Genomic DNA, 27,184 nt, shown 5'->3' with positions numbered 1-27,184 from the left:
AGCTTTTGGTGCTCGTGGCTCCTCCTTTTTGGCAGAAGGGTTGAAAGGGAAGAAAGAGGGGTGAACAAAAACAATTAGCAAGGTTTAAGAAATGTGAGAGTTATGGGAAAGTTGCCCAGAACCTTGTGTCAGGGGAGACCTACTAGAAAGGGTGAGAAGGAAAGACTGATTGTTACAGACTGCATCCATCAAGATTTGAAAACTTAAAGGTGGAAAGAAGGCTAATAAATAAAGCAGAGATCACTGACAAAACATCATGCAAGAGTTAGTAAGACTGAAAGCTAAGTCCATTATATGTGGTAGAAGTGGAAGGGTGAGGGGAGGGGGGAGACAGGATAGATAGTTTCTGAGAAGAAATGCTGAGACCAACAAATTAAAAAAAAAAATTAATGCAAATTAAGACTAGGTTGGTGGCAAGAATCAAGAACATGTAACAACAGTTCCCACCTGTGGAATTGTGGGAAACTGGTGTCTGGGGGAAGAATCCAGATGTTACATGTGGCACTGAGGTCACAACTACCATGTTGTGGAACATGCTATGCAATAGGATGTTGTGTGCTGCCAGTATACTTTGCCTATGCCCATTCCTCCTAACTGATAACTTGGTGGTAGTCATACCAATGTGGAAGGCCAAACAGTGTTTACATAACAGCTGGTACATGACTTGTTTCACAGGTGGCGTCCCTTTGATAGTATATGTTCTGCCAGTTAAAGAGCTGGTGCAGGTGTTGGTAGGAGAGTGTGCAGGACAAGTATTACAATGGAAGTGGTCTCAGAGTTAGGAGCCAAACCAAGGTGAAACCATGTCCGGACATCATGGGGTTGGGTGGACCCCTCTTTATAGATATTGGACATCGTCGGCTGGACAGACTGGTAAAACTGGACAGGCAGAGAACGGTAGTGGAACTAATATCAGATTGCATGCTGGGCACAGTACAAGTGTGTCTGAAAATGCTGTGCACTGAACACTCCTAATGACGGGCCTCCGCAACTGACGATCATTCATGTGCCAATGTTAACCCCATGACATCAGCAACTATGACTGAAATGGGCACATGACCATAGGCACTGGATATTGGTGCAGGAGCATCATGCTGCACGGTCTGACGAATCCTGATACCTTTTTTACCATGCCGATGGAAGGTCTTCCGGGAAAACGGCTCCTCAAAATCTGTACTGTGGGATGGAGACAAGCTACCAGGAAACAGCTCCTCAACACCTGTACTGCGGGACAGAAAGAAGTTGGTGGCGACTCCAGTATGCTGTGGGGAACATTCATGTGGGCATCCACAGGTTCAGTGGAGCTCATACAGAGCACCATGACAGTCAAGGAGTATTGTACACTGGTTGCAGACCATGTACACCCCTTCATGGTGATCATGTTTCCCTGCAGCAGTGGCATTCTTCAACAAGATAATGTTCCATGTCACAAGGCCAGGAGTGTGATTGAGTGATTTGAGAAACACAGTGGTGAGTTCCAATTGATGTGCTGGCCCCATAATTTGCCAGATCTGAACTCGATTCAACATGTCTGGGATGTGATTGAATGTGGCATCAGAGCTCATTGCCCCCTCCCCGGAATTTACAGGAATTAGGTGACCTGTATGTGCAGATGTGGCGCCATTTCCCTCCAGTAACCTACTAAGGCCCCACTGCTTCCATGCCAGAATGTGTCACAGCTGTTATCTGTGCCAAAGATGGATGTACTGGCTAGGAGGTAGGTGATCATAATGTTCTGGCTGATCACTGTAAGTACTGTTGTTTGTTAGTAGGTTTAATATGGACAAAAGCGTGTAGCTGACCACTGGTGAGGATGACGTCAACATCAAGGAAATTGGCCTAAGATTCGGAATAGGACTGTGTAAAATTTAAGTGGGGGAATGTATTAAGAGAATCCAAAAATTTTAGCAGGTTGGGCTCACAATGAATCATTGTGGCAGAGATGATATCATTGCATCTAATATAAACCAGGGGTTGAAGACTTGTGGATCCCATGAAAGCCCCCTCCAAGTGACCCATGAAAATACTGGCACAGGAAGGAGCCATCCTGGTTCCCGTGGACGTGCCCCTGATCTCTTTGTATGTCTGCCCCTACAAGGTAAAGTAGTTGTTTGCAAGTGTAAAGGTAATTAAGACGAGCAGGACGAAAGTTGTAGGTTTGGAATCAGGTAGGTGCAGGGGATGATGGTATAGAGGAAGGTGAAAAGCGTGGTATTTGATGGAAGTGGTACAGGCGTAGGTTTCAGGAGTTCTGGACGGCCGAGAACGAGTGATGAAAATGTAGCATGCATCCAGCAAGCATTTGTTCGCAGCCCAGGAAAATCGACTCGCAGAGCTAGCAGAGAGCTGCAAATTCCACAATCAACTGTATGGAGAGTCCTACGAAAAACGTTAGTTATGAAACCTGAACATCAACTACCCGAGGCGATGGATCGGCCGCCAGGCAGCCCGTGACAGAGCACTTCATCACTGGCCTCCAAGAAGCCCTGATCTTACCCCCTGCGATTTTTTCTTATGGGGGTATGTTAAGGATATGGTGTTTCGGCCACCTCTCCCAGCCACCACTGATGATTTGAAACGAGAAATAACAGCAGCTATCCAAACTGTTACGCCTGATATGCTACAGAGAGTGTGGAACGAGTTGGAGTATCGGGTTGATATTGCTCGAGTGTCTGGAGGGGGCCATATTGAACATCTCTGAACTTGTTTTTTAGTGAAAAAAAAAACCTTTTTAAATACTCTTTGTAATGATGTATAACAGAAGGTTATATTATGTTTCTTTCATTAAATACACATTTTTAAAGTTGTGGTATTCTTTTTGAATCACCCTGTATATGACGGAAAGTAGGCCCTTCATTAAAGCAGCATCATTAAATGCAGGTTTAGGGCTGAAAGTGTCATCTGGTTCCTTCCCCCAGACACCAGTTTGTTGTAACTCTACGGATAGGAATTGGCATTACAGTATGTCCTTGGTTCTCGCCATCCACAAGGCCTTAATTTACGTTAATTATTTTCTTTAATTTCCTCATTATCAGCATTTCCTCTCAGTAACTATTCCTTCCTTCATTCCCTTTTAGTTTTCTATATCTTTTATTTTTTGAGCAGTGTATTTCCTCCACCACCTCTTCCACATACAATGCCCTTAGCTTTCTGCAGGATTTTTTGTAAGTAATCTCAGTCTTGCTTTTTAACCTATCTTCCACCTTTAAGTTCTCAGATTTTAAAATCTCGATCCATGCAGTCCCCCAATAACTTCCTTTCTCATCCTGTCTGGTAAGTCACTCCTGATCCGGGATTCCAGATGATGTTTCCAAACTTTCCCCATTTCTTAAACCTTTCGGGTCCTTCCCTTCATCCCTCTTTCTTCCCCTTCAAACTTTTTGCCAGAAGGAGGAGCCAAAAGCTTCGTAAGCTTGCTCATTTCTTTAATCATTATATGAGTTTTCTGCCATCGCTTCACGAGTAGATTTGTTACATCTATCCAATTACATAAAATGTTCAAAACTCTTCATACATGAGTAATAAGTGATAAATAAGTTGTGATACCTTAGAACAGTTATATTGTCCTCTGTAATTAATTATAACATTTTCTACCCATAATTATTCTATAGATATACTCTTAACAATGCTTTTTATACTCCCTTTGTCGGGAAAGTTCCAGGACAGCATTTTTTTTTTTTTAAGAAAATAGAAAATTGCATTTCCAAGTAATGATCCTAGTTCGTATCAAAGTAGTCCTCTTGGCTATCTATGCAACAGTTGCCAATGTTTCTGGAGGTCTTGGAAGCAAGCAGAGAAATTTAAACTGTGATGCTTCCAAGCTCATTTGTCACAGCCTGCTCGATGTCTGCAACATCTTGATGAAGCTTTCCTTTCAGTCGCAAGGCAAGAAGTCTGGCAAATGTGGCAGATGTGGGATTTCAGGCTGATATTCGGTAACAGATAAAGCATTATGGTGTCTTGCATTGTCATGCTGTAAGAACCAGTCCTGAAAATGCCAAAAAATCATGGCGGCAACTCTGATTGCTTGTCACAAACATTTTTTGGGTTTGATTTAAAGAATTTGATTCACTGTTTGACCCAGAGGAACAAATTGTGGTGAACCAATCCTTTACTATCAAATGCCATGAACAACATTATCTTTGTTCTCAAAGGTTGCTGTTTGACCTTTTTTTTAGGCTAGTGATCCAAGACTCCACAATTCAGCCCTTTGATGCATCGTGTGAGGGTGATACTGGTAGCACCTACTGTCATCCCCAGCAGTTATCTTTGACAGAAATGTGGGATCATATCTGGCTTTATCCAGTAGTTCAGCAGAAATTCTTCATCTTTCCTCTTTCTGTTCATATGTTAGTGAGTGAGGGCCGAGTTTTACATAAAGTTTCTGTTCCTCTAAATCTTCATGTAAAGTCTTATGACACATCATGATTCAAATTATGTTCCTCTGATTGGCATCATGATATTCTTGCAATACCTGCCTTACATGCTCCATGTTTTCATCGGCATGTGATGTAGATGGGCGACCAACTCTGGGATCATCTTTCACTGAATTTCTGTCTTCACTAAACCTTTTGTGGCACTCGAAAACATGACTTCTTGAAAGTGCCCAACTTACATGTATTTGCTTAATCATTGTCTACATTTCACTAGAGGTTTAGCTTGACACAGAACTTAATGTTCACTGTTTGCTCACAGTCAGAATCCATTGTGTCACTGTAACTAATGCACCAAGAATGCTAAGCACAGCCTTGCCACCTAGTGAGTTTGGGCAGAAACATGGCCTAGATTATTTCAAGGACGTACACATACCAGGTAACATAAAACCATCATTTGTTCCTTTTCAGTATTGAAAACTCAAAAATAAAAAACCTACCCTGGAACTTTTCTGACAAAGGGGGTATACGATGGTACTGCGAGTATTCTTGTGGTGATAATTTTACCAACCCTCACTTAATCAGTCATGGTCATGACAAATATATAAAGTTTTCTGTTAGAATGAAGTGACTTGCAACAAGCAATAAAAAAAATTACTGAACTTCCTTACAGGCAGCTTTGACAGTAGTGACTCTAGATCTACACCCACACTCTGCGTATTAAAGTTTTATCCCATTTTGTTTATGTATGCAGCATGGGAAGAATGAGTGCATAAATGTCTCGGTGCGAACTGTAATTAGCCTAATCTTGTCTTTGAGATCCCTACGAGAGTGACACATAGTGGGACTGCAGCAGTATATTTATGGATTCCTACATCAATACTCATTCTAGAAAGCTTGTAAGAAGGCTTTCATCATATAGTTGGGACCGCTCATCAAGTGTCTGCCAGTACAGGTTTTTCAGCATTGCTGCAGTGCTATGAAGTAAGTAAACAAATCTGTGAGCATTTGTCCTTTATATGCATTCCACATCCTCTGTTAGTCCTATATGGTATGGGTTCCACATCCATCAAAAATATTGTATTATGTTTCACAGAAGCATTTTGTAGTCAATCTCTGGTAGATGAACTGCATTTTCCCAATGTCTTGCCAGTAAGCCAGAGTCTGCATTGCTCTACCTATGATTGAGCCTATGTGACCATTCTATTTCATACTCCACAAGTAGTTACACTTACGCATTTCTACAAGCTAGCTGAGTTCAGAGATGACTCATTGACATTTTGGTCACAGGATACTACATGTTCTTGTTACATTTCTGAATATTTAAAGCAAGCTGCCAGTCATTGCACAACTTTGAAGTCTTATCAAGATCCAATTGAATATTTGATGCAGATTTTGCAGACAGAACTTCATTAAATATTGCAACACACACAAAAAATCTCACGTTACTGTTACTATAGTTTGCTAGGTCATTAATATAAGATTTAAAATTTTCTATTTTTGGATCCACAGCCTCAAGGTGTTTTGAGAATGAAAACATGGCCCAAGAGTGCTGTATTCTTTTTATTTTCCATATGATTGGTCAGTTTAACCATGGATCATTTTCAAGAACATATCTTAAGCTTCCAGTTTATCTCACATTCTAATACATCACTGTTACATCTAAGAGATATACACTGTATTTTTGTGTGTTATGTAGCACAAAAACAATATAGTAGTTTACATGATTACATCCATTAGCTGACACAGTGATTTAATAAAGCTGGAAGATATGTGTTTGAAAATGTTGCACAGTTGAAACTGGCCAATTGCACAGACAATAAAGAGAATACAGATTACTTGGACCATGTTTACATTCAGCTGAAATTGGCCAATTGCATTGAAAATAAAAATAATACAGCCTGCTGGGACCATGTTTTCATTCCAAATTAATATACAGCATGAACAATGTGATCAAACACATTTCCCTGGGCAATGCCTGAAATACTTCCACAATGTTCAGTGTCTCCAACCAACATAGCACACTGAGTTCTCCAACCTAAAAATCCTCTATATATTTGTACACTAGTTAATAAGCATTAGTGTGGTGCCGAGTCAAATGCTTTTTGAAAGTCAAGAAATACTGCGTCCACCTGATTTCCTCGATCTGTAGCTTTATGGATGTCACATGAGAAGAATGTACATTGGATGGTTTGGCATGACTACTGTTTTCAGACTCTAAGCTGCCTGGCATGGAGGATGTCATTCTGTTTTGAGATAGAGCTCAGAGTATGTTGTAAGATTCTACAACAGATGGATATCAAATATAGACAGGTGCGGCACATTCTTCCTTCCCACTACTGGGAACAGTTTTTACGTTTGAGGGGTCTACAGTAGATTATGGTTAAAAGAGAAGGCTAATTCAGCCACAGAATGTGTATAACTGAAAGGGATTCTATGAGACCCTCAATATTTGTTCAGCTTTGGCAATTTCAGCTGTTTTTCAGTGACACTGACATTAATATGGTGAAAGAATTAATTAACCAAGGGCAGTACTCCTGGAATTTCCTTTGTAAAGGAGCTTTTGAAAACAGAGTGCCAAATTTCTGCTTTTGCTCAACTACACTCAGTTTAAGTTCCTGTGTCATCCATGGGTGTCTGGGCACTAATTTTTGTTCTACTGACAGCCCTTATGAAAAACAAGACTTTTGTTGAGCTTTGTGAGAGATCTTTCAATAAGATTCTGCTATGGTAGTTGTTGAAGGCTCTGTGCATTGCCTTTTCTACTTGTTTTAATGAACCTTTATACCTTGTTGCAAAAACTTCAGCATAGTCAGTTATACCAGTTTCAGTGTGGATGTCTTCAAAGAGGTCATGTCTGTTTGTTGCCATTAGATTTAATGTATTTCCATTGTGAGTGAGCTTCTGAACTATCTGTTCTAAGAAGTTTTCAGAGACGGCTGGATGTCTTGTCATGCTCATAACTTGTGAAACAGTAATTACTCCAATTTATTGTTGAACAGTTTTTGTCTCCACCAATGATGACGGTATGATTAAGGAACATATGAGGTGACATTTTCACAAAAGTTTTCAGTTTCATCTGAGGATGAGTTTAGTGTTGAGTGAAGTACCAAACGCATCTAAATGTAAGCTTTTGCTGACCCCTGATATTGATTATTGCCCCAATAATCTAGCATGCAGTTTCATTTTTTGACTCAGTGGATTTGAATCTCTTGTTTATTGCAACAAGTACACCACTTTCATGTACTAATAGCCTAATCTTTTTGGTATACACTTTTATTTACTGCAGAAATCTCACAGTTGTCAGTCTTGGGTCTTAACCAACTTTCAGTATCTAATATTATGTGAACTCAGCTGCTTTTTAACATTGCTTAAAACTGTGGCATTTTGTTCTGAATACTTTGGTTGCTGTTCTCTATGATTTTAATAGTCTCATCTGTGGAGGGAGTGTTTTGGATCTTACACTAATACGTCAGGGTCTGCTGCAGCTATAATTGTATATAGTGGATAGTATAGTGACCGGTTTCTTGACAAGACCAGCAATGACATGAGAACCAGTAAAAACAGGCCGACGGCCCGAGGTCATCACAGGAAGTCAGAGAGGTGGATGACAATGAGATAACAACAAACAACAGAGACAGCATGGTGGAATAACAACTTCAGTAAGTAAACCAAGATCGATACCTAAGATGTAGCAGATTCAGATCCAAGACAGCAATGTGTAGTGGGATCAACACAATAGTGCTGAGAAATAACAACTGACTGCAGAGCTGCTGGCTTAAAGGGCAGCTACCAGTGCTGATATGTCAGCATGGTGGGTGTGTCCTCAAGGTGTTGCCTGCAGTGGTGACACCAGCACCTGCAGATTTAGCAGTGCAGTCTAGCACCTGCAATTAAGTTCCATATATTTCAGCGACCTACAAACTTGCCCCTGCTGGAAGTGTCCTGGATGATGCTTTGGAAGTTAATCTGGTGGCACGGGAGATTCTCAACCTGGAAGCCTGCCAGCTGGTGGAAAGGAACTTAGGCATCAGGTAACATGCTGGGGCATGATGGTGTGGGAACAAAAGCATGAGGGACAATGGCTGAAAGGGAAGAGGTTGCACTGAAACCTCCACTTCGATGCCCACATCCAGGGGAACTGTTGCTGGTACCCTGGAGACAAGTTGTAGCAGGGCATTTGGGGGTTCGGCAAAGGTGGATGTTCCAGGTCTTACAGAGCCACAGACAGTGATGCAGTTGGTAGGCAGCAATGGAGCTAATTGAAATGATGGCACTCCAAGCTCCTCAAAGTGTCAACTGTCGTAAGGCTCCACCCACGTGTGGCAACCACTGTACCCAGCAACTACAATGGTTTCTCCCCATACAGGCATAGCCATACAGCCGAGGCCAGCATGTAGCACCTGGCATACCAGGTACAGGCCTCCTTGGGCTGTGGTGCCAGGAGATGGTGGAGAGTACATTGCTGCTGCCCATGGAGGAGCTGCCCTGGTCTAGGATTATGGACAGGGGTGGTCCTGTAGGTGCCCAGAAACAGAGAGGATGGCATTTTTAGTCGAAGTGCCCACCATTTTTAACATTTGTTGTTTAAACATTTGTACGGTATGCCATTGGAGAATGGCACTTTTTGCCACTGGAGGTGCAGAACTGTTCGAAATTCCTGAATTGGAACCCATTGTTCAACACTATGATGCAGGAAACGCTTCAATGGCTAGCATCTGGATGAGGATAGTGGGAATAGTATCAGTGGTTGCAGACGCCATGCTGACCACATATGGGTAGATGAAATAAGTGTCCATGACAGTGAGCTGCATAGAACGCAGAAAGGGGCCAGCAGAGTTCAGGTAAATGTGGTCCCAGGGGCAACGAGGGGAGAGGCGACGGGGTGAAAGTTTGAGGAGGAGCATGCTGGTTCTGGGCACAAACAGAACAACTGCACACCATGGCCTCCATGCCTTTGTTCAGTCCCAGCAAGTAGGTACGTCGCCTTGCAAGGGCTTTTATCCACAGCACACCCTAATGCTCACAATGGGGAGTTGCAAAATCTGCAGGGTAGATGGGATGACGACACACTAAGTATCTGCTACTGTGTAAAGCAGGAGAACACAGAGACAATGGTCGAATGCTGGGAGAGGCAAGCCCAGGCCCAGAGTTCCAGATCAGCAGACTTTGATAAATAAGTGCCCCCCCCCCCCCCCCCCCCCCCCCAAGGAGCACATAGTGCATCAGGCACTGTAAGATAGGGGCGGGGAGTGTGTCTGCAGTAATGTGAGTGGCTGTAATGGGAAACTTCTCCAGGGCTTGCTGTTGTTCCATGTTGATGTGGAAACAGAAGATTTTCTGGCTTGGACCCTGAGGGGAGATGAGGGAGAGCACCCTCATTTGTACGTTGCACCCTGGGCATTTATTTAATGATATAATTGTTGGAGCTGAGTAGAAGTGCCCAATGCTGGATCTGTTGTGCTCTCTGCTCTGGAAGCCAAGAGCAGGGTCCAAAGAGGGCTACCAGTGGGTTGTGCTCCATAATAAGGGTATGTTTGGTCACAAATAGGTAGACATGGACTTTTTAATGGCAAAGATGCTCATCAAAGCTTCTTTTTAGATGTATGAGTAGTTCTTTTGAGCAGGTGTCAGCATTTTTGATGCATAGGCAATTGTTTACTCAGTACCGTAATCTTTCCTTTGAGCCAGCACTGCGCCAATGCCATAGCGAGAAGCATTAGCAGCCAAAACAAGTAGACGTGCCAGAGAAAAGGGAATAAGGCAGGGTGCCAAGTGCACCAGACGCTTCAGCTATGTATAGGAATCAGCCATCCATCTGAAATGAACACCCTCCTTTTACAATCAGTTGAGCGGATGTAGAATTTCGGCTGCTTTTGAAAGGAACTGGGAACAATAAAACAATGGAAACTCAAGGTAGGAATATGAACAATGAAGGAAAAGACAGATTGCTACTTACTTTAAAGAAGACATGTTAAGTTGTAGACAGGCACAGTTAAACAACACTTACATAAAGCATTTGGCCTAAGCCCTCATCAGATAAAGAGAAACATATACCATTCATACACACAAGCAAGCACACCTCATACACACATGACTGCCAACTCCACCATTTGGACCCGAGATGCTGGAGTTGGCACTTGTGTGCATAAGGTTTTCTCACTTGTGTGTATGAATGGTTTGTGTTTCTCTTTTGCTGATGAAGGCTGCAGTCGAATTCTTTATGTAAGTGTCTTTGTGCCTGTCTGCAACTTAATATGTGTTCTTTTCAGTAAGTATCAATCTGTCTTTTCCTACATTGTTGAACTTAGAATAATAATTCACCTTTCCCTAAAAACCCTGCAGGTCCTGGTAAGTTTAGGGGCATGGGAGAGAGTCAATAGCAGGAACATTGCAGTCAGTGGACTGGGTCCCTCCTTCATTGAGCAAGTGGCTGAGCTATTTCACTTGCTCCTGAAAAAAACTGGCATTTGTGTAAGCAGCATTTGAGCCCAGCATCATACAACGTAGTAAAGAGGGAACAAATGTTTCACAGATGGTTTTGATGTGTAGTGCCCATGGCAATTAAGTCATCAAGATAGATAGTACAAGCAGGGATGGACATGGTTAACTCTCGAATATTGTCGGAGCAGAAAAGATCTCAAAGATCAAGGATTTGTATAAGTCAAAGGGAATGCTGATAAACATAACACCCTGCAGTTTCTCATCCAATGGGATCTGCACAAAGGCACTTGAAAGGTCTACCTTAGAAAAATATCCACCTCTGAAAAGCTTTGTGAGGATGTCCTCTGGATATGGTGTGGGGTAGGTTGGACCACTGTGTCTCAAATCAAAGGATCTGCATATGATGTTTTTCAAGCTGGGTTTGCACAAGTGAAATTGCAACACCAACTCACTCCTCGCAAATTGCATCACCCATGGGCAGTATGACTGATCAAGGAGTTTGTGGTACTGATAGAACTCTAGGTTTGATGCAACCACATGGAAACTTTGTGAATGATAATTTGACAGCAATGAACATATCTCCTTGAACATGGGCATGACAAGTTTCAAAAGTGGAGCAAACATCTTTAGCAAGAAAAACTTCTCTGAGGAAGTCAAACAAAGGAAGAGTAATCATTGGAGAACATAAGCTGAAACCTGAAACGTGGAAAAGTGCTGTTTCAGTTGGTGCAAGTATGTATCTCATCCTGTTCTGAATCATTAGACAAAGGAAATGCAGGTGGGCGGCTCTCAGGCTGAGGAGAAAATACCCCTTGCACTGGGTGGGTTCATTCAGCCTGCAGTCAATCCTTTGAAAGCTGAATTTCCTGATGGAGCAATTCAGTTTCCTGCTGCCATTGTTGTTGCAATTGTTGCTGTAGGACCAGCTGTTGCCTCTGCACAAGTTTGGGATGCTGCTAATCTTTCACCTTGTTGCCAATTATAGTGACCAGAAACAAGACAAGAAACAGTAGACACATGCCAACTGATCAAGGAAGTCACAGCGGGTTGCCCGAGAGTAAACAGGTGGACAACATGAGGGAACGACAAGCAATGAAGGTCCCCCCTGTGGGTTCGGGGGTGTGAATAGGCCCACGGTATTTCTGCCTGTCATAAGAGGCGACTAAAGGGAGTCTCACACGTTTTGGACTTTATGTGATGGTCCCCTGTAGGGTTTGACCTCCATATTTCAAAATTCTTCCAAAGAGTGAGCCAACTGGGGCAGGGCACCTTACATGGTGCATTGTGTCCATTGTGCATTGAGATCTTTAGCTTGCTTTCTCGTCTTCGCATTGCCGTCCCGCTCAATCTCCACCTCTTGGGCGAGGATACATTCCTGGGTGCGATTTCCGCCATGCACTGTGCAGTGTCGCTTTCTGCAGAGACAATGACCATGGGCTTCCTTGCACCTAATATCCAGCATGGTAGCCAGTCCGTTGTGATGGGGCCGCCATGTACCCTGTTGGTTGTAGCCCCCTGACAACACAGGGAACACTCTACTGATGCCTGTGCCGTTAACTCCCCATGTATGCCAAGGAGTAGATGCCTATCTCCCTGAGGCATCGGGACTCCCGGCAATGGCCATCCTGCCAGGTGACCCTTGCTGAGGCTGGGTGGCACCCATGGGAAGGGCCCTTGGTTGGAGTGGGTGACATCAGGGCAGATGACACGCAATGAAGCATGGCACATCTTCTCTTGCTGGTGACCAACCACCAGCCGTCTCTAACCATTTAAGGGCTCACTTTAACGCAAGCATGTGTGACCCCAAATCATTCCTCTCCCTGGCCACACCATGGGAGGAACGAAAGGTTACTCCTATCTGTGTTAACTGCAGAGAGCACAATCCCCCTTGCTTGCTGGACTGTAGGGTTCTAGAGAAGGAAAGGAAAATAATGGAATACAAGACCCCGGACCGACTGACCTACACTGAGGCTAAAAGGAAATTTGAACGACTCCATCCCATGCGCATGACAACATCTTACGCCGCCACTGTCACTACTGATACAGCCCCATCTGTTGCACCAATTACAGTCAGCTCTCAGAGCCGTAAGACCACACTTGCCCACTTGATGGTGGGGGGCACTTCCCTCCCTGTTGCTTCTGCACCACCTACCTTGGGAGCAGAACCCCCCCCCCCCCCCCCTCCTCCGAACCATCGGGGACATCCATCCCCACTTCTAAGCCGCAGAAGCATAAGTCTTCTTCTGCTTCTCTCACTATGAAGGGGTCCCTTGGGTCACTCCCTTCCCAGGTTCCTACCAGTGGCAAACCAGACACCCGCCAGTGGCTGAAGAAGCCCCAGGTAGCTGGTCGTAGGGCTTCACGGTCCTCTTCAGTCCCAGAGACGGAATCAAAGAAGCCCTCCCAGCTAGAGCCATCCAAGGAACAGTGCGAGAAATCGAGAAAGACCCCTAAGATGAAGGAAATTGCGGTGGCACCCCCACCACTATCGTTACCTTCCAGCTCTGCGTCTGAGGATGAGATGAAGATTCTGCCATCCACGGAGGACCTAGATCTCGCTGGTCACTCAGACACAATGGATGTCGCTCCCATCGGTATTCAGTCTGTGGCAGCAGGTGAACTAGTGGTGTGATCTGCCTCCTCGGTCCCTTCACGCCTTTTTTGGCCATGGATAATGTCATTTTACAGTGGAATTGCAGCGGTTTTTTCCACCACCTTGCTGAGCTCATATAAGTTCTCAGCCTTCACCCTTTCCTCTGCATTGCTCTTCAGGAAACTTGGTTTCTGGCGATGCGAACCCCCGCCCTCCATGGCTATCGGGGTTTTTATAAGAACCGGGAAGCTTATGAGAGGGTATCTGGTGGCGTCTGCATCTACGCCCTTCACCCTCTTTACAGCGAGTCTGTCCCTCTACAAACACCTTTGGAGGCTGTTGCTGTTCGGGTGTGGATGCCTCAGGTTGCTACTGTCTGCAGTATCTAGCTTCCACTGGATGGTGATGTCCCATAGCATGTCTTGGCTGGACTGATAGCCCAATTGCCGCCACCTTTTCTGTTACTGGGCGACTTTAACGCCCATAACCCTCTGTGGGGTAGATCAGTGTCAACAGGCCGAGGCACTGTCATTGAGCAAGTGTTGGCACAACTCGACCTTTCTCTTTTAAATAATGGTGCCTTCACACATTTCAGTGTGGCGCATGGCACGTACTCAGCCATTGACCTTTCGATCCGTAGCCCTAGCCTTTTACCATCTGTCCAGTGGAGTGTGCATGACGACTTGTGCGGTAAACACTTTCTGATCTTTCTGTCACTGCCATAGCGTCTCTCTTCTGGGCGACCCTGCAGATGGGATATGAATAAGGCTGATTGGAACTTGATCACCTCCATTGCCACTATTGAGCCTCTTTCTAATGACGCCATTGATGTGGTGGTTCGCTCGATCACCACCAGCATCCTTACTGCCGCAGAATCTGCAATTCCCTGTTCTTCCGAGTCCCCTCGGTGGAGGACTGTGCCTTGGTGGTCACCCGAGACCACTGATGCAATTAGAGATCGCACACGTGCCCTCCAGCGTCATAAGCAGCATCCATCATTGGAACACCTCATCACCTTTAAATGGCTCCGTGCGCGAGCCCGCCGCCTCATTTGCCAATGCAAGCAGGAGTGCTGGGAAAGGTAGGTCTCCACAATTGGCATCTGTACCTCTCCATCACGGGTTTGGGCCAATATTCGGCGACTCTATGGCTATCGGACGCCTGTCAGCGTACTTGGGCTTTCACTGAATGGAACAGTCTGTACTGACTCTGATACAATTGCAAACCGCTTAGCAGAGCATTTTGCTCAGAGTTTCACTTCTACGAATTACCGACTGGCCTTTTGCTCCCTAAAAGAACGGTTGGAACATTGGAGCCTGTCATTCCACATGCACCACGCTGAATCGTACAATGCTCTATTCAGTGAGTGGGAATTCCAAAGTACCCTAGCTGCTTGCCCTGATATGGCTCCCGGGCCAGATCGCATCCACTGTCAGATGCTCCAACACCTCTCGGCCAGCGACACCACCTTGACGTTTTCAACCGTATCTGGATTGAGGGTGAATTCCTGTCTCAATGGCGGGAAAGCATCGTAATGCACATGTTGAAACCTAGAAAGAACCCACTGTAGGTGGACAGCTACCTCCCCATTAGCCTCACCAACGTTCTTTGCAAGTTGCTGAAACGCATGGTGAGCCAGGGGTTGAGTTGGCTATTTGAGTCTCAGGGCCTTCTGGCTTTGTCTCAGGGTGGGTTTTGTAAGGGCTGCTCTGCCACCAATAATCTGGTCTGCCTGGAGTCTGCTATCTGTAAAGCCTTTGCCCACCATCAGCATCTGGTTGCCATCTTTTTTGACATGCGGAAGGTGTACGATACGACACGGTGACTTCACGGGTGCAGTCTTCGGGGCCCACTCCCAGTTTTTATACAAAATTTTCTGTCACTTTGTTCCTTCCACGTGCAAGTTGTGGCCTCCCATAGTTCCTCCTGAGTTCAGGTGCATGGGGTCCCGCAAGGATCTGTCTTGAGTGTCTGCCTCTTTTTAATTGCAATTAATGGGCTCGCTGCAGTGGTAGGAACGTCTGTATCAGCTGCCTTGTATGCTGATGACTTCTGACTATACTGTAGCTCCACTGGCATTGCAGCTGCTGAACGGCAGCTGCAGGGCGCCATCCACAAGGCACAGTCTTGGACTGTAACGCATGGCGTCCAGTTTTCAGCTGCCAAGACGTGTGTTACGCATTTCTGCCAGCATCACACTGTTCACCCTGAGCCATCGCTTTATATTGACAGCGAATCTCTTGCTGTGGTGGAGACACATTGGTTTTTGGGATTGGTTTTTGATACCCGGTTGACTTGGCTCCCTCATATTCGGCAGCTTAAACAAATGTGCTGGTGGCATCTTAACGCTCTTCGTTGCTTGAGTCACACCAGCTGGGATGCCGATCAGTCTACCCTACAACGACTGTATCAGGCATTAATTCAGGCCCGTCTAGATTTTGGGAACCTGGCTTATGGTTTGGCATCACCTTCCGCATTGCGGTTGCTTGACACCATCCTTCACAGCAGGATCCGACTAGCCAGTGGAGCTTTCCACACAACCCTGTCAACAGTATATATGGTGTTCCTCCATTGCAGATCCGGTGCCAGCGATTACTGGCCGCTTATGCTGCACACGTTTGTAACTTGCCCGGGCATCCCAATTACAGTCTCCTGTTCCCGAACTCGGTCGTCTATCTGCCAGAACAGTGGCCCCGGTCAGGGTGTATGATCGCGATTCGTGTCCAGGCCCTTCTCTCTGGGCTTGAGTTTTTCTCTCTCCCACCTGTTTTCCGGGCCCATATACATCTACCCCCATATACATCTACCCCCATGGTGTGTGCCCCGCCCATACCTTCGGCTCGGTTTGACACAGGGCCTGAAGGACTCAGTCCCTCCTGAGGCTCTCTGCCACTGCTTTCTTTCACTCCTTGCCACGTTTCAAGGCTCTGACATTGTCTATACTGACGGTTCAATGGTTGCTGGTCGTTTTGGGTATGCTCTTACTCTACGGGAACATTGTGAACAACGCTCATTGCCAGCTGGCTCCAGTGTTTTCACTACTGAGCTGGTAGCCATCTCTTTCGTCATAGAGTATATCCGCACCTGCTCAGGTGAGTCCTTCATTATCTGTAGTGACTCTCTGAGTGGTTTATGAGCTATCTACCCGTGTTTTCCTCACTCTCGTCTGGTAATGGCTATCCAGGAGTCCCTCAATACTCTTGCCCATTGCAGCCGCTCCATGGTCTTTGTGTGGACCCTGGGTCATGTTGGCATCCTGGGAAATGAACGTGTTGACACGCTGGCCAAACAGGCTGTCAGTGCACCAGCCCTGGAGATTGGCCTTTTGGAGTGTGATATCCAGCCAGTTTTGTGGTAGAAGATCCTTGGTACCTGGGGTAATGAATGGCACACCCTGCCTTCACCCAACAAACTTTGCGTCGTCAAGGAGACTACCGGTGTGTGGCACTCCTCCTTGCAGGCCTCTCGCAAGGACTCCGTTGTCCTCTGCTGGCTATGCGTTTTGTTTTGAGTCTGGCCTTTGGCCTATGGTTTTAGATTGTGGTTTTTAGTGTGTTTCTTGGTGGTTGGCTTTTCATTTTTTGTTTCTATGGTCGGCTGACCACTGTCACACTCTGTGTGCTTTTAATTCCTTTTGTCTGGTCTTTGTGTCTTTCTTGTTCTGTGTTGTCCCTTGCCATCTCTATTGCTTGTTTTTTATTCCTTGTAGGATTTTATGGTCAAGGAACAAGGGACCGATGGCCATTGTAGTCTGGTCCTTTCAACCTCCCCCCCAAACCAACCAACCAAACAATGGAGGTGGCATTCCAGAATAACAACTCCATCAGGTAAACCAAGATCAAAAACCTAATGTGTAAAAGAATTGAGACAATGAGGTTTAGCAAGATCAATAATATAATGCAGAGAAGTCATGACTGACTGCAGAGCTGTTGCATTGCCAGTTTTAAAGGGCAGCTGCAGGTGCTGACAGGCCCATATGGTGAGGTTGTCTTCACAGTGTCACATGCAGTAGCAATACCAGCACATGCAGATGTAGCAGTGCTGTCTAGTGGCTGTCATTGAGTTCCATATCTTCCAGTGGGCCTTAAAACTTGCCGGGCCAGGCTTCCAGAGATAGATAATCACATAAACATAAATAAACCTTGTATGCACCTCCACATAAGGCCATCTTACCCATGAAACAGCCTTCTGCGTCCTTGAGCCATTTAGGAGGATCCTAAAGTTCTCTGTTCTGTGGCAGGTCTATAGAGTCACAGTCTAACTTACTTCAGAACCTACAAAGTCTCTAGTTCATGTCATCCACAACTCACAACCAAGCAGTCAAAATCACTTCTTAGAACAGCAAAGAAGGAAGGAAGATTAGTGCTTAATGTCCTGTTGACATCGCACATTAGAGATCTAGCACAAGCTTAGGTAGGGAAGGACAGGGAAGAAAAGAGGGCTGTGCCCCTTTCAGATGAACCATCCTGGCATTAACCTTAAGCAATTTAGGGAAATCATGGAAAAACTATATCTGGATGGCCAGACTAGGATTTGAATAGTTGCCCTCCTGAATGTGTGTCCAGTGCATTAATCACTGCACCTTGCTTGGTCTTAGGACGATGCTGCAGACTGTGTGTTTGAAATTCTGTGAACGAGGCTAGTCTTCTCAACTTTCTGTGCCATTTGCTGGATTGATACAAATACAACTTTAGATATCAGATGACAAGCATTTTTTGTTCAAATCTGCACCTGGGTGCACCATTCTCTCAATGGCTGCCAGAACAGCCCCTTCAACATATGGAAAGGGCCCTCACTCCCCCACTCTGGCATCACCTACACCCTAAGTGCACAGGGTGCACTAATCTATTTTTGCTGTTTAACAAATGATATAATTATTCACCATACACTGAATGTGTTAACAATGCACCTGCCTTCCTTGACAGGTGGCACAGCAGGAGAAGTTTGTTGACTTGGCTCAAATTCAGTTTCTGTGTGAGACAGTCCTTTTATTGTCTTTTCCCCACTGTTTGCCATTGAATCCGCAGTCAACACAACTCTGTCATGAATCAGTTTTTATTGAATTTCTGAAATTTACCTGGAAATCTCTCTGTCTGGTGCTTGGATATAAATGTTCTCCATGAACATTGATTCTTATATTGGTTGAACTTATAATTGTAGATTTAATTTTCCCTTTCATATATAACATTAATGTACATCTAGAAAACAACACAATTTTGATTGGTAGAGTGATTAATAGAATATGAAGTTACATGTTTTGCAGGCTGTTGAATCAGTACAACATTTAGGTAGCATTTTTATTTTTACTCCTTCTTTTTAATAATGTATTTCAACCATGACATTCAACACATATTCTTGTAGGATGTAGTGCAAATGAAACATTACTTACACAGTTGGCACATATTCAACTGGGAAACGCTTGGTGCTGTAAGTAATAAGCATACAGGTTTTTCCAACCATTCCATCACCCACAGCTGTGATTTTTATAGGCCTGTAGTGATTAATGGCAGGGTTTCCTTGGCCACCTGCCTGATTATGCTGGGATGAAGGTGAGTCCCCATTCTGATAGGCTGGTCCTGCCCGCCGAGATGTCATTGCACACCCCTGAAAATTGAAAAGATTATTGTAAAATCATATTTTTGTAAAAATTAAAAAAAATCATATGTTTATTCAATTTTTAAACATATTTCAAAAGGCTAGATTGACTACTAATGAAGAAAAAAAATTATGTCTGAATGATATTACTGTCATTTGACTCTACAACCTTCTTTATTTTATATTAATATCATGATTTCAGCCTTAAACCATTATAAAATACAACAATGTTGCGGATAATTGGACTTTGTTAAATCATTGTCAAGACCTATTGAATTGGGAGTCCCGAAGTATAGTTATGCCCAACATCATAATAATATAAAATAAAGAAGATTGTACAGTCAGAAGGGGGAAATATTGTTCAAATATTATTACATGACTGTGCCCCAAAAATATCAGAAGATTGTCATGAAAAGATTAATTTGAGTGCACATAAATTTCAGTTATGTCCTAGAATAAAAAAGATCACCACCATAAGCTTTCCCATCTTTCCCTTTCTTTTCTGTCAGTAAACAATTCCTGCCTCCCCCCCCTCCCTCCCCCCCCCCCCCCCCCCCCCCCCAGCTCTTTACCACATGAGTCAAATTAGTGTAAAAAGAACCAGGTACAAGACCTCGCCATTATATCAATGCAGCACATCCTATTGCAGTCCTGTCACTGATCCATCCTATCCCATAGCAGCAGGATTACATGTCAAAGCAGCTATCCCATATACCAGTTATATGGGAACTACTGTACAGTCTTCAAATGGATATGACCACTAACCAAATGTCCACCCATATTAATACGCACGGCCAAACAGTTGTTAAAGACTAGTTCATAATCCATTTGTGTGGCATGCACTGAGTACAACTTTGTTAACCTATATGGTTTCACTTCTTCCCTGCATAATGCAGTCTCCATTTTATGCACAAAAAATGGCTTCCTCTCATGTTAAATCAGTGTCCGGAGGTAAAATAGTCCCCCATTCGGATCTCCGGGGGGGGGGGGACAACTTGAAAGGAGGCAAAAAATCAAAACGAGAATTGGTACCTGGAATGTCAGAACTCTGCTACAAGCAGGAAAACTAGAAAACCTTGAAAGAGAGATGGGAAAGAATCATATGGACCTCGTAGGAGTTGCTGAGGTAAGATGGAATGGACATGGAGAGTTGCAGTCAGATGAGTATGTATTCTACTACTCAGGAGGTGAAGTAAAAGGAATTAATGGAGTAGGAATGATTATGACAAAGGAATTGGCTAAATGTGTGGAATATGTAGACTATGCAAATGACCGGGTTATTGGTGTAAGGCTGAAAGGAGCACAAAAAGATTTACTGATTGTCCAGGTGTATATGCCAACTTCAGAACATGATGACCAAATTGTAGAGGAAACGTACAATGTAATAGAGAGAATAATGGACGAAAATAAAAAATGCTGCAAAATAGTAATGGGAGACTGGAACGCCATTGTGGGAGAAGGGAAAGAGGGAAACATAGTAGGCAGTCATGGTCTTGGAAAGAGAAATGACAGAGGTGAATGGTTAATTGACTTCTGCAGGGAAAGGCAGCTGATAGCGGCAAACACATGGTTCAAGAACCATAAGAGGAGGCTCTACACCTGGAAATCACCGGGGGATAAATATAGAAACCAAATCGATTTTATACTGGTAGAAGAAAGATACAGGAATGGAATCTAGAAGGTGCACACATTACCAGGTGCAGATATTAATAGTGACCACAACTTACTTATGGCAGAAATAGAAATAAGAATGAAAAAACTGAAAAAGGTGACAATGGTGAAGAAGTGGGATCTAGAGAAGCTAAGGTCCAACAAAGAACAAATTACAGAAATGGTGTCTCGGGACTTTCTAAACACATTACGAGACAAAGAAGCTCCTGATAATGCCAACGAGTACTGGAATATGCTGAAAGAAGGAATAATTAAAGCAGGACAGCAAAATATAGGATATGTAAAAGGGAAAAGGTCAAAAAAACCATGGGTCACACAAGAAATGATTTCCAAGATGGAGGAGAGAAGAAAATTGAAAAACAAGAACACTGAAGATGCAAGAAAGATATACCGAAGGTTAAATAACGAACTGCGAAGATAAACAGAGCAGGCTAGGAAAAAATGGCTAAAAGAGGAATGTGATGAAATTGAAGAACTGGAGAGGAAGGGAAGATACGACTTACTATACAACAGAGTAAAGACTATGACATGGGAACAAAACAGAGCAGGAAGTGCTACTATGGAAATTTTGAGTAAAGACGAAGAGGTAGTGTACAAAGATCGTGACGATGTCCTCCAGAGATGGGAAGAATATATAAAAGAGCTATATGACACAAATAGCAAACCAGAAACTCTGGAACTTGAATCACACAACAGTGTAAGTGATGAAGAGAAAGGACCGACCATCATAATGGAAGAAGTAAAGTCTGCCATTGCTGCAATGAAAAATGGCAAAGCAGTAGGTACAGATACAATACCGGGAGAAATACTAAAATGCTTGAACCACAATGGAATAAGAGAAATATTGAGGTTATGTAATAAAATATATGACAGTGGTGAATGGCCTGAGGACTTTTTGACAACAGTAATGATTCCATTACCGAAAAAACAAGGAACCAAGAAATGCAGCGAGCACAGGACAATCAGCCTCATTTCACATGCAGCCAAAGTGATGTTAAGAATAATTAACAAAAGACTTGAAAAAGTAATAGAGGAGAATCTCGGCGAGGAGCAGTTTGGCTTTAGACGGAATATGGGCACCAGAGATGCAATAGGACTCCTATGAATCTTGGGAGAAAGGTTTATTGAAAAAGGAAGAGACCTATATATGTGCCTCATCGATTTAGAAAAGGCATTTGACAATGTGGTTTGGGACAAGCTGGCGACTATTATGAGGGAAAAGAGAGTGGACTGGAAAACCAGAAGACTTATAAACTCATTATACCTTAATCAAAAAGTTTCAGTTAAAGTGAGAGGAGAAAGTACAAACTGGATCAGACTAGGGAAAGGAGTAAGACAAGGATGCTGTTTATCACCTACTCTTTTCAACCTGTACTTGGAAAATATGATTGACCAATGCTCATTAGATGACAAAGGAGTAGAAATTGGAGGAAGAAGAGTAGGGTGCTTGAGATTTGCTGATGACATGGTCCTTCTAGCCACAGGGGAAAAAGAATTACAGGATCTGGTGGACACCATTGCAACTAACGGAAAAAAATATGGAATGAAAATTAATACAAATAAAACAAAAGTATTGGCAATAGGAGGAAATAAGGAAATAAAAATTGTGCTGAATGGTGAAACACTAGGACATGTGCAACATTTTAAGTATCTTGGAAGCAGGATGGACACTGACTGGAAGTGCACCACAGAAATTAAAACAAGGATAGCAATGGCAAAAGAGGCGTTTTATAAGAAAAGGAGAATCTTCTGCAGCGGTCTGGACAGAGAACTCAGAAAGAGACTCATAAAATGTCTTGTATGGAGTGTTCGTCTGTATGGCGCTGAAACATGGACTACGAGGAAAAAAGACAGAGAAAGGCTGGAGGCTTTTGAGATCTGGACATGGCGGAAGATAGAAAGAATAAGTTGGATGGACAGAGTAAAAAATGAAGAGGTACTGAGAAGAGTGGGAGAGAAAAGACAGTTACTAGATGTAATAAAGAGAAGAAAAAGAAATTGGATTGAGCATATATTAAGAAAGAATGACGGACTGATAAAAACAGTTTCAGAAGGTTATGTAGAAGGGAAAAGGAAGTGAGGAAGGGAGAGATTCCAGATACTGGATGACATGATGGACGGTACAACATACACCAGCCTTAAGAAGGAAGCAATGGATCGCAGAAAATGGAGAGGCAAAGGACCTGCTAATATAGCAGATAACTGATGATGATGATGATGATGATGATGATGATGATGATGATGGTTTCACAGCCAGTGCTGTGTGGTTCATCCAAATCTCCATCTCCAACATCACATAGTCAGAATTGTATAAGCGAATATTATCAATTAAACACATTCTTCAGTCTGTAGTTGTCTCTGTTCAGTGTAGACTACTGTTCTCAGGAAATAAAAGCAAGTCACTGTATCTCTTATGAAGGGACAAATTAATGTCGGGAGCCATTCATGAAAACTATCTTTTTTTATAGTTTTACTGGAAAGCATGATTGCTGAAAATGCCAAAACACATTTTTTTTCCCCGGTGGGGTGGACTGTACCCTTGGGTAAAATTAAGCTGAAACATATAGCAGGAAACCATATACATGCATTTGTTCATACTTATACTGGAAGTACTAAATAGTTGTTACTAACTAAGGGTTGGAACTGATCAGCAGTGAAGGCTAAAATATATATTCTAACTGAACAGCTTGAATGAACATGATTCTGTTTTTCACCTGCACACTTTATTCATGGCATTTACTATTGCCCTCATGTGTGTCTACAGACACATTGCAAGAGTCAGATCAACGCAAAAAAAAAATCAGTATTTACAGAACTAAGAGAATCAACAGTATATTTCACCACTGCATCTTAACAGGCACAAGCTTACCAACAAAGCAAGTGATAAAGAAGAATAGTGGGGAAAAATGAAGCTCAATAAAAGAAAATGAGATTTTGAGATGAGTAAAGCAATGGAGAAAGAAATACATCAGCACTTAAATCTCATTCTACAAAGATAAGCATAATTGGAAGGGGATTCTAAGTGACAAAATTAATGTGTATTGTCTTCAAGAGCAGTATGATCATGTTTGAGTTTAGCTATGCATTCCACAACTTTGAAGAAAAAAAAAAAAAAGTAGATTCCTTGTAGATTTCACCAACTTTTGATGAAGTAAATAAACTGTCCATCTTATGAGGAAATAATACTCCATTTTATCCATTTGAATGAAACATTTACAATAAAACTAGTTCAGAAGCTTGTATGAACAAAACTATTTTGCAAATCAAACTGAGCATTGCCTGATATTATGGCGTAATGCTTATGAACATAACAAAGACAAAGTTTCATTGATGTAACCACCATATCTCTGCCATGTCAAGAAGGTTTCACTTGGCTGTCATTTGAAAGCCTCAGGAATGGTCTCTTTCAATGAATGCTAAAAACTTAATGCTGCTCCTTAAATGAGGTTCAAACAAGTACAATTCAAGGACAAAATGTTAACACTACATGGTGGAAGCTAGGTAGGTTAAGGGCTACATCTTATAAGCAATGCAGTCATTAGAGTGAATACTGTAAGGTTTGCTGCCATTAACTTTCACTCCGAATTTTTATGGCTTTGCACTGTCGTACAAGATTACTCTTAAAGATTATGTATGATGATGCTAATTTGTAGTTGGTGCAGGAAAAGTTTGGATCACTACACAGTAACTTAACATTTTTACGTTCTGCTGAATGTCAGTTTGATGTGCAATTGAATGTAAAGCCACTGCCTGCAAGAGAAGGGACAGCAAAGTTCTTGCAGAAGAAACAAGGCCCTTGTGCTCTTTTTGCAATTTGCTGTTGAGACCATATGGTTGAAAATGGATTGCGTTCTTGATGATAATGCAACAGTTACATTAATGATGTATGATTTACTGAATTTTCATCCCTCTGTGATATTTGCTGCCTGATTTGCACATTCTAGGCAATACTGGTAGCCCATTAGGCAACAATGGAGAGGTTTGCAAATTAGCATATTCTCCAGTTGAATATTGTAAACATGCAATAGTACAGGGGCAATCATCCTTAATCAGTTCATGATTTGGTGCAATTTACAGTGACATTTGGGATTCATGGACCACTGCTGTCATTCCTGTAGTTGACATACTCTTGATGAAAATATTAACACCATTCTTTTATTGTGGCTTATGGCGTAAGGGAAGGCTCAAATGGTTCAGATGGCTCTGAGCACTATGGGACTTAACATCTGAGGTCATCAGCCCCCTAGAACTTAGAACTACTTAAACCTAACTAACCTGAGGTAATCACACACATCCATGCCCGAGGCTGGATTTGAACCTGTGACCGTAACAGACGCGCGGTTCCGAACTGAAGCGCCTAGAACCGCTCGGCCACTGCGGCCGGCTAAGGGAAGGAAAGTTTAAATTTAACTTTCTGTCAATGAAAACATAATTGGAGATGAGACATAATGACTTGCAGGATTTGTTGTGTATTGTAAACTCTAATGTTGTGGGATTCCTTTGATGATTAAAATATCTCTTCATCTACACCATTCCTTTTTGAAGCCATCACTGGGCAACTATCATTTATGTAATTAATAATTGTTGGTTTTTTCAGGCTCTGTAAATAATGATTTCTTTCACTTAGCAGTCAATGTTTTATCTATGGGTGACACCAACAATGATGAACTGAAACAATATAGTCCTCAGTAGGCCTAATTAAACTGTCAACTTTCAGATATAGTTCTGAATGAATTATGTAAGTACCTGTGGATGTGATATCAATTCTGAAACATACAGTGTAAACAAACAAATGGTTCACTGTTCTTTAACGATACCATACTTTGTATGGAGAAGCCAGTTTGGCATTAGAGATAAATACACATTCCCTTAAGAGAATCCTACAGCTTCCTTCATGCAATTAACGTAAGGCAACCACATTTTCTAGACTCAAATTTGGAACACATTAAAAATTTGTGATATTGTAGAAATATATTAATGACAGGTAATAATGCGAAAAATCGCCGCTTTGTTTTGCCACTGGCCTATACATTATTCATGTGAGAAAATATCCTTTCAGTAGCAGCATTAGTGCCTGGAAGGCAGAAGAGTAGATTTCAGAATTGTTCGTGATTCCGGCTGAAATGAGAAAACTAATAATAAAACATACCGACGCAGATGGAATAAATCTGGAGAAATAGTTTCATAATTGTCATATCCAGACAAATGGCTGTCTCCAATTACCTGTGAAAAAAAAAATTCGAAGCAGACTTACAGAATCTTTAGTCCGAAAAAAGGCGGTAGGGATAGTCACATTAATGGAGAACTTACATCCTTTTAATTGTGCGATTATTTTCCATTCGTTAATGGGACCAAGCGAGGCGGTGTCGTGGTTAGCGCTCTGCTCGCGTTCTTATCGCTGAACCAACCAGTTTTCAGTTATATTGGTTTTTTCAAGGCCAGCTTACCGGATTGTTAAAACCGCTCAAAATAACCGGTTTCTGAAATAACCGATTTTCGTTTTTTATCCCAATTATTTCCTGTAATAAACGCAAAACTCGAACAAAGACTGAAAAATTTTGACTTCTTCACTTTCAAGATACACAGAACCAAAATATTAAATAGGCAAATAAAAGAGAACTTGGTCTGTCTACCGTTCGCTGTGTTTTTAGAAAAGCTGTAAGTGGTTGAATCACAAGCATTCTCCTATTGATCCTAATTTTTAAAAAAAAAAACTCTGCTCATAAATCATACCATTATTGGACATTAAGAATAGGCAGTGCTAAAGGGTGAAAACTGAGGTTGAGGTTGAAGAAGTGCTTTTCGTGTTAATTTATTCGTTTTGAAGGGCTACAAGCAGAGGCATATTATGTCGACACTGGCAGTAGACTAGCTACTTTTTATCTTTATGTAAGTATGAGTGAACTGTTATGTTCTACGTTTTCTCCTGATATTATGTCACAGGCTTTTAACCTTCCATTGCTACTGTTAGGTCTTCCAGACACAGGACTAGATTGGTGATTTTTTTAAAAGGTTTACAACACTGTAGCCGCGTCGCATTTCGTGTGCTTCTTTTGGCTGTTGTGAAATTTGATTGTTGAGAGTAGGTTTAAGTCCATTTCTGTGAGTGATTTTGACGTGTTTGGGTCTGCCAGAACCAACGACAGCAAGAAGGTGAGGTTTGGGTCTGGAAGGCCCAAACAGCAATTGCATTTTCTTTTCTCGTAACACAAAAACGATTTTAGTACACGATCAGTACGCTGAATCAGCCTGCTCATTTCAGGAGAGGGCTAAGATGGATGAGACAGAAGACTAAAAGAAATGGCTAGTGAAGAATCAGGTGAAGAAGGTGCTGACTCAAGTCTTTGGACTGTATTGTGAACACGATACAGAAAGTGGGTATGGCAGTGACACAAATCATAACAATAATAAATATTTTTTTGGTGAAGACAATCATACTAAATAGATGAAAGACAGTCGTAATCCTTGTGTCTGGGATATTCTCTGATCATCATAAGAATAAACACAA

At 42.7% G+C, this 27,184-nt stretch overlaps 1 protein-coding gene across 3 annotated transcripts in view; it reads right to left on the bottom strand.

Moving 5' to 3' along the window:
* Positions 1 to 27,184, bottom strand: part of LOC124595978 (ras-like GTP-binding protein RhoL) — a 353,938-nt gene that overhangs the window by 19,775 nt on the left and 306,979 nt on the right. For all 3 annotated transcript variants that reach the window (XM_047134923.1, XM_047134921.1, XM_047134922.1), the window contains one exon: positions 18,800 to 19,014. In XM_047134923.1, the coding sequence (XP_046990879.1) occupies positions 18,800 to 19,005 (206 nt within the window). In that variant the 5' untranslated portion in view covers positions 19,006 to 19,014. The remainder of the gene's footprint in view (positions 1 to 18,799; positions 19,015 to 27,184) is intronic.

The sequence above is a fragment of the Schistocerca americana genome, chromosome 2, assembly GCF_021461395.2.
Source record: "Schistocerca americana isolate TAMUIC-IGC-003095 chromosome 2, iqSchAmer2.1, whole genome shotgun sequence".
Lineage (NCBI taxonomy): Eukaryota > Metazoa > Arthropoda > Insecta > Orthoptera > Acrididae > Schistocerca > Schistocerca americana.
The sequence above is the reverse complement of the archived record's forward strand: the minus strand, read 5'-3'. Positions and strand labels throughout refer to the sequence as shown.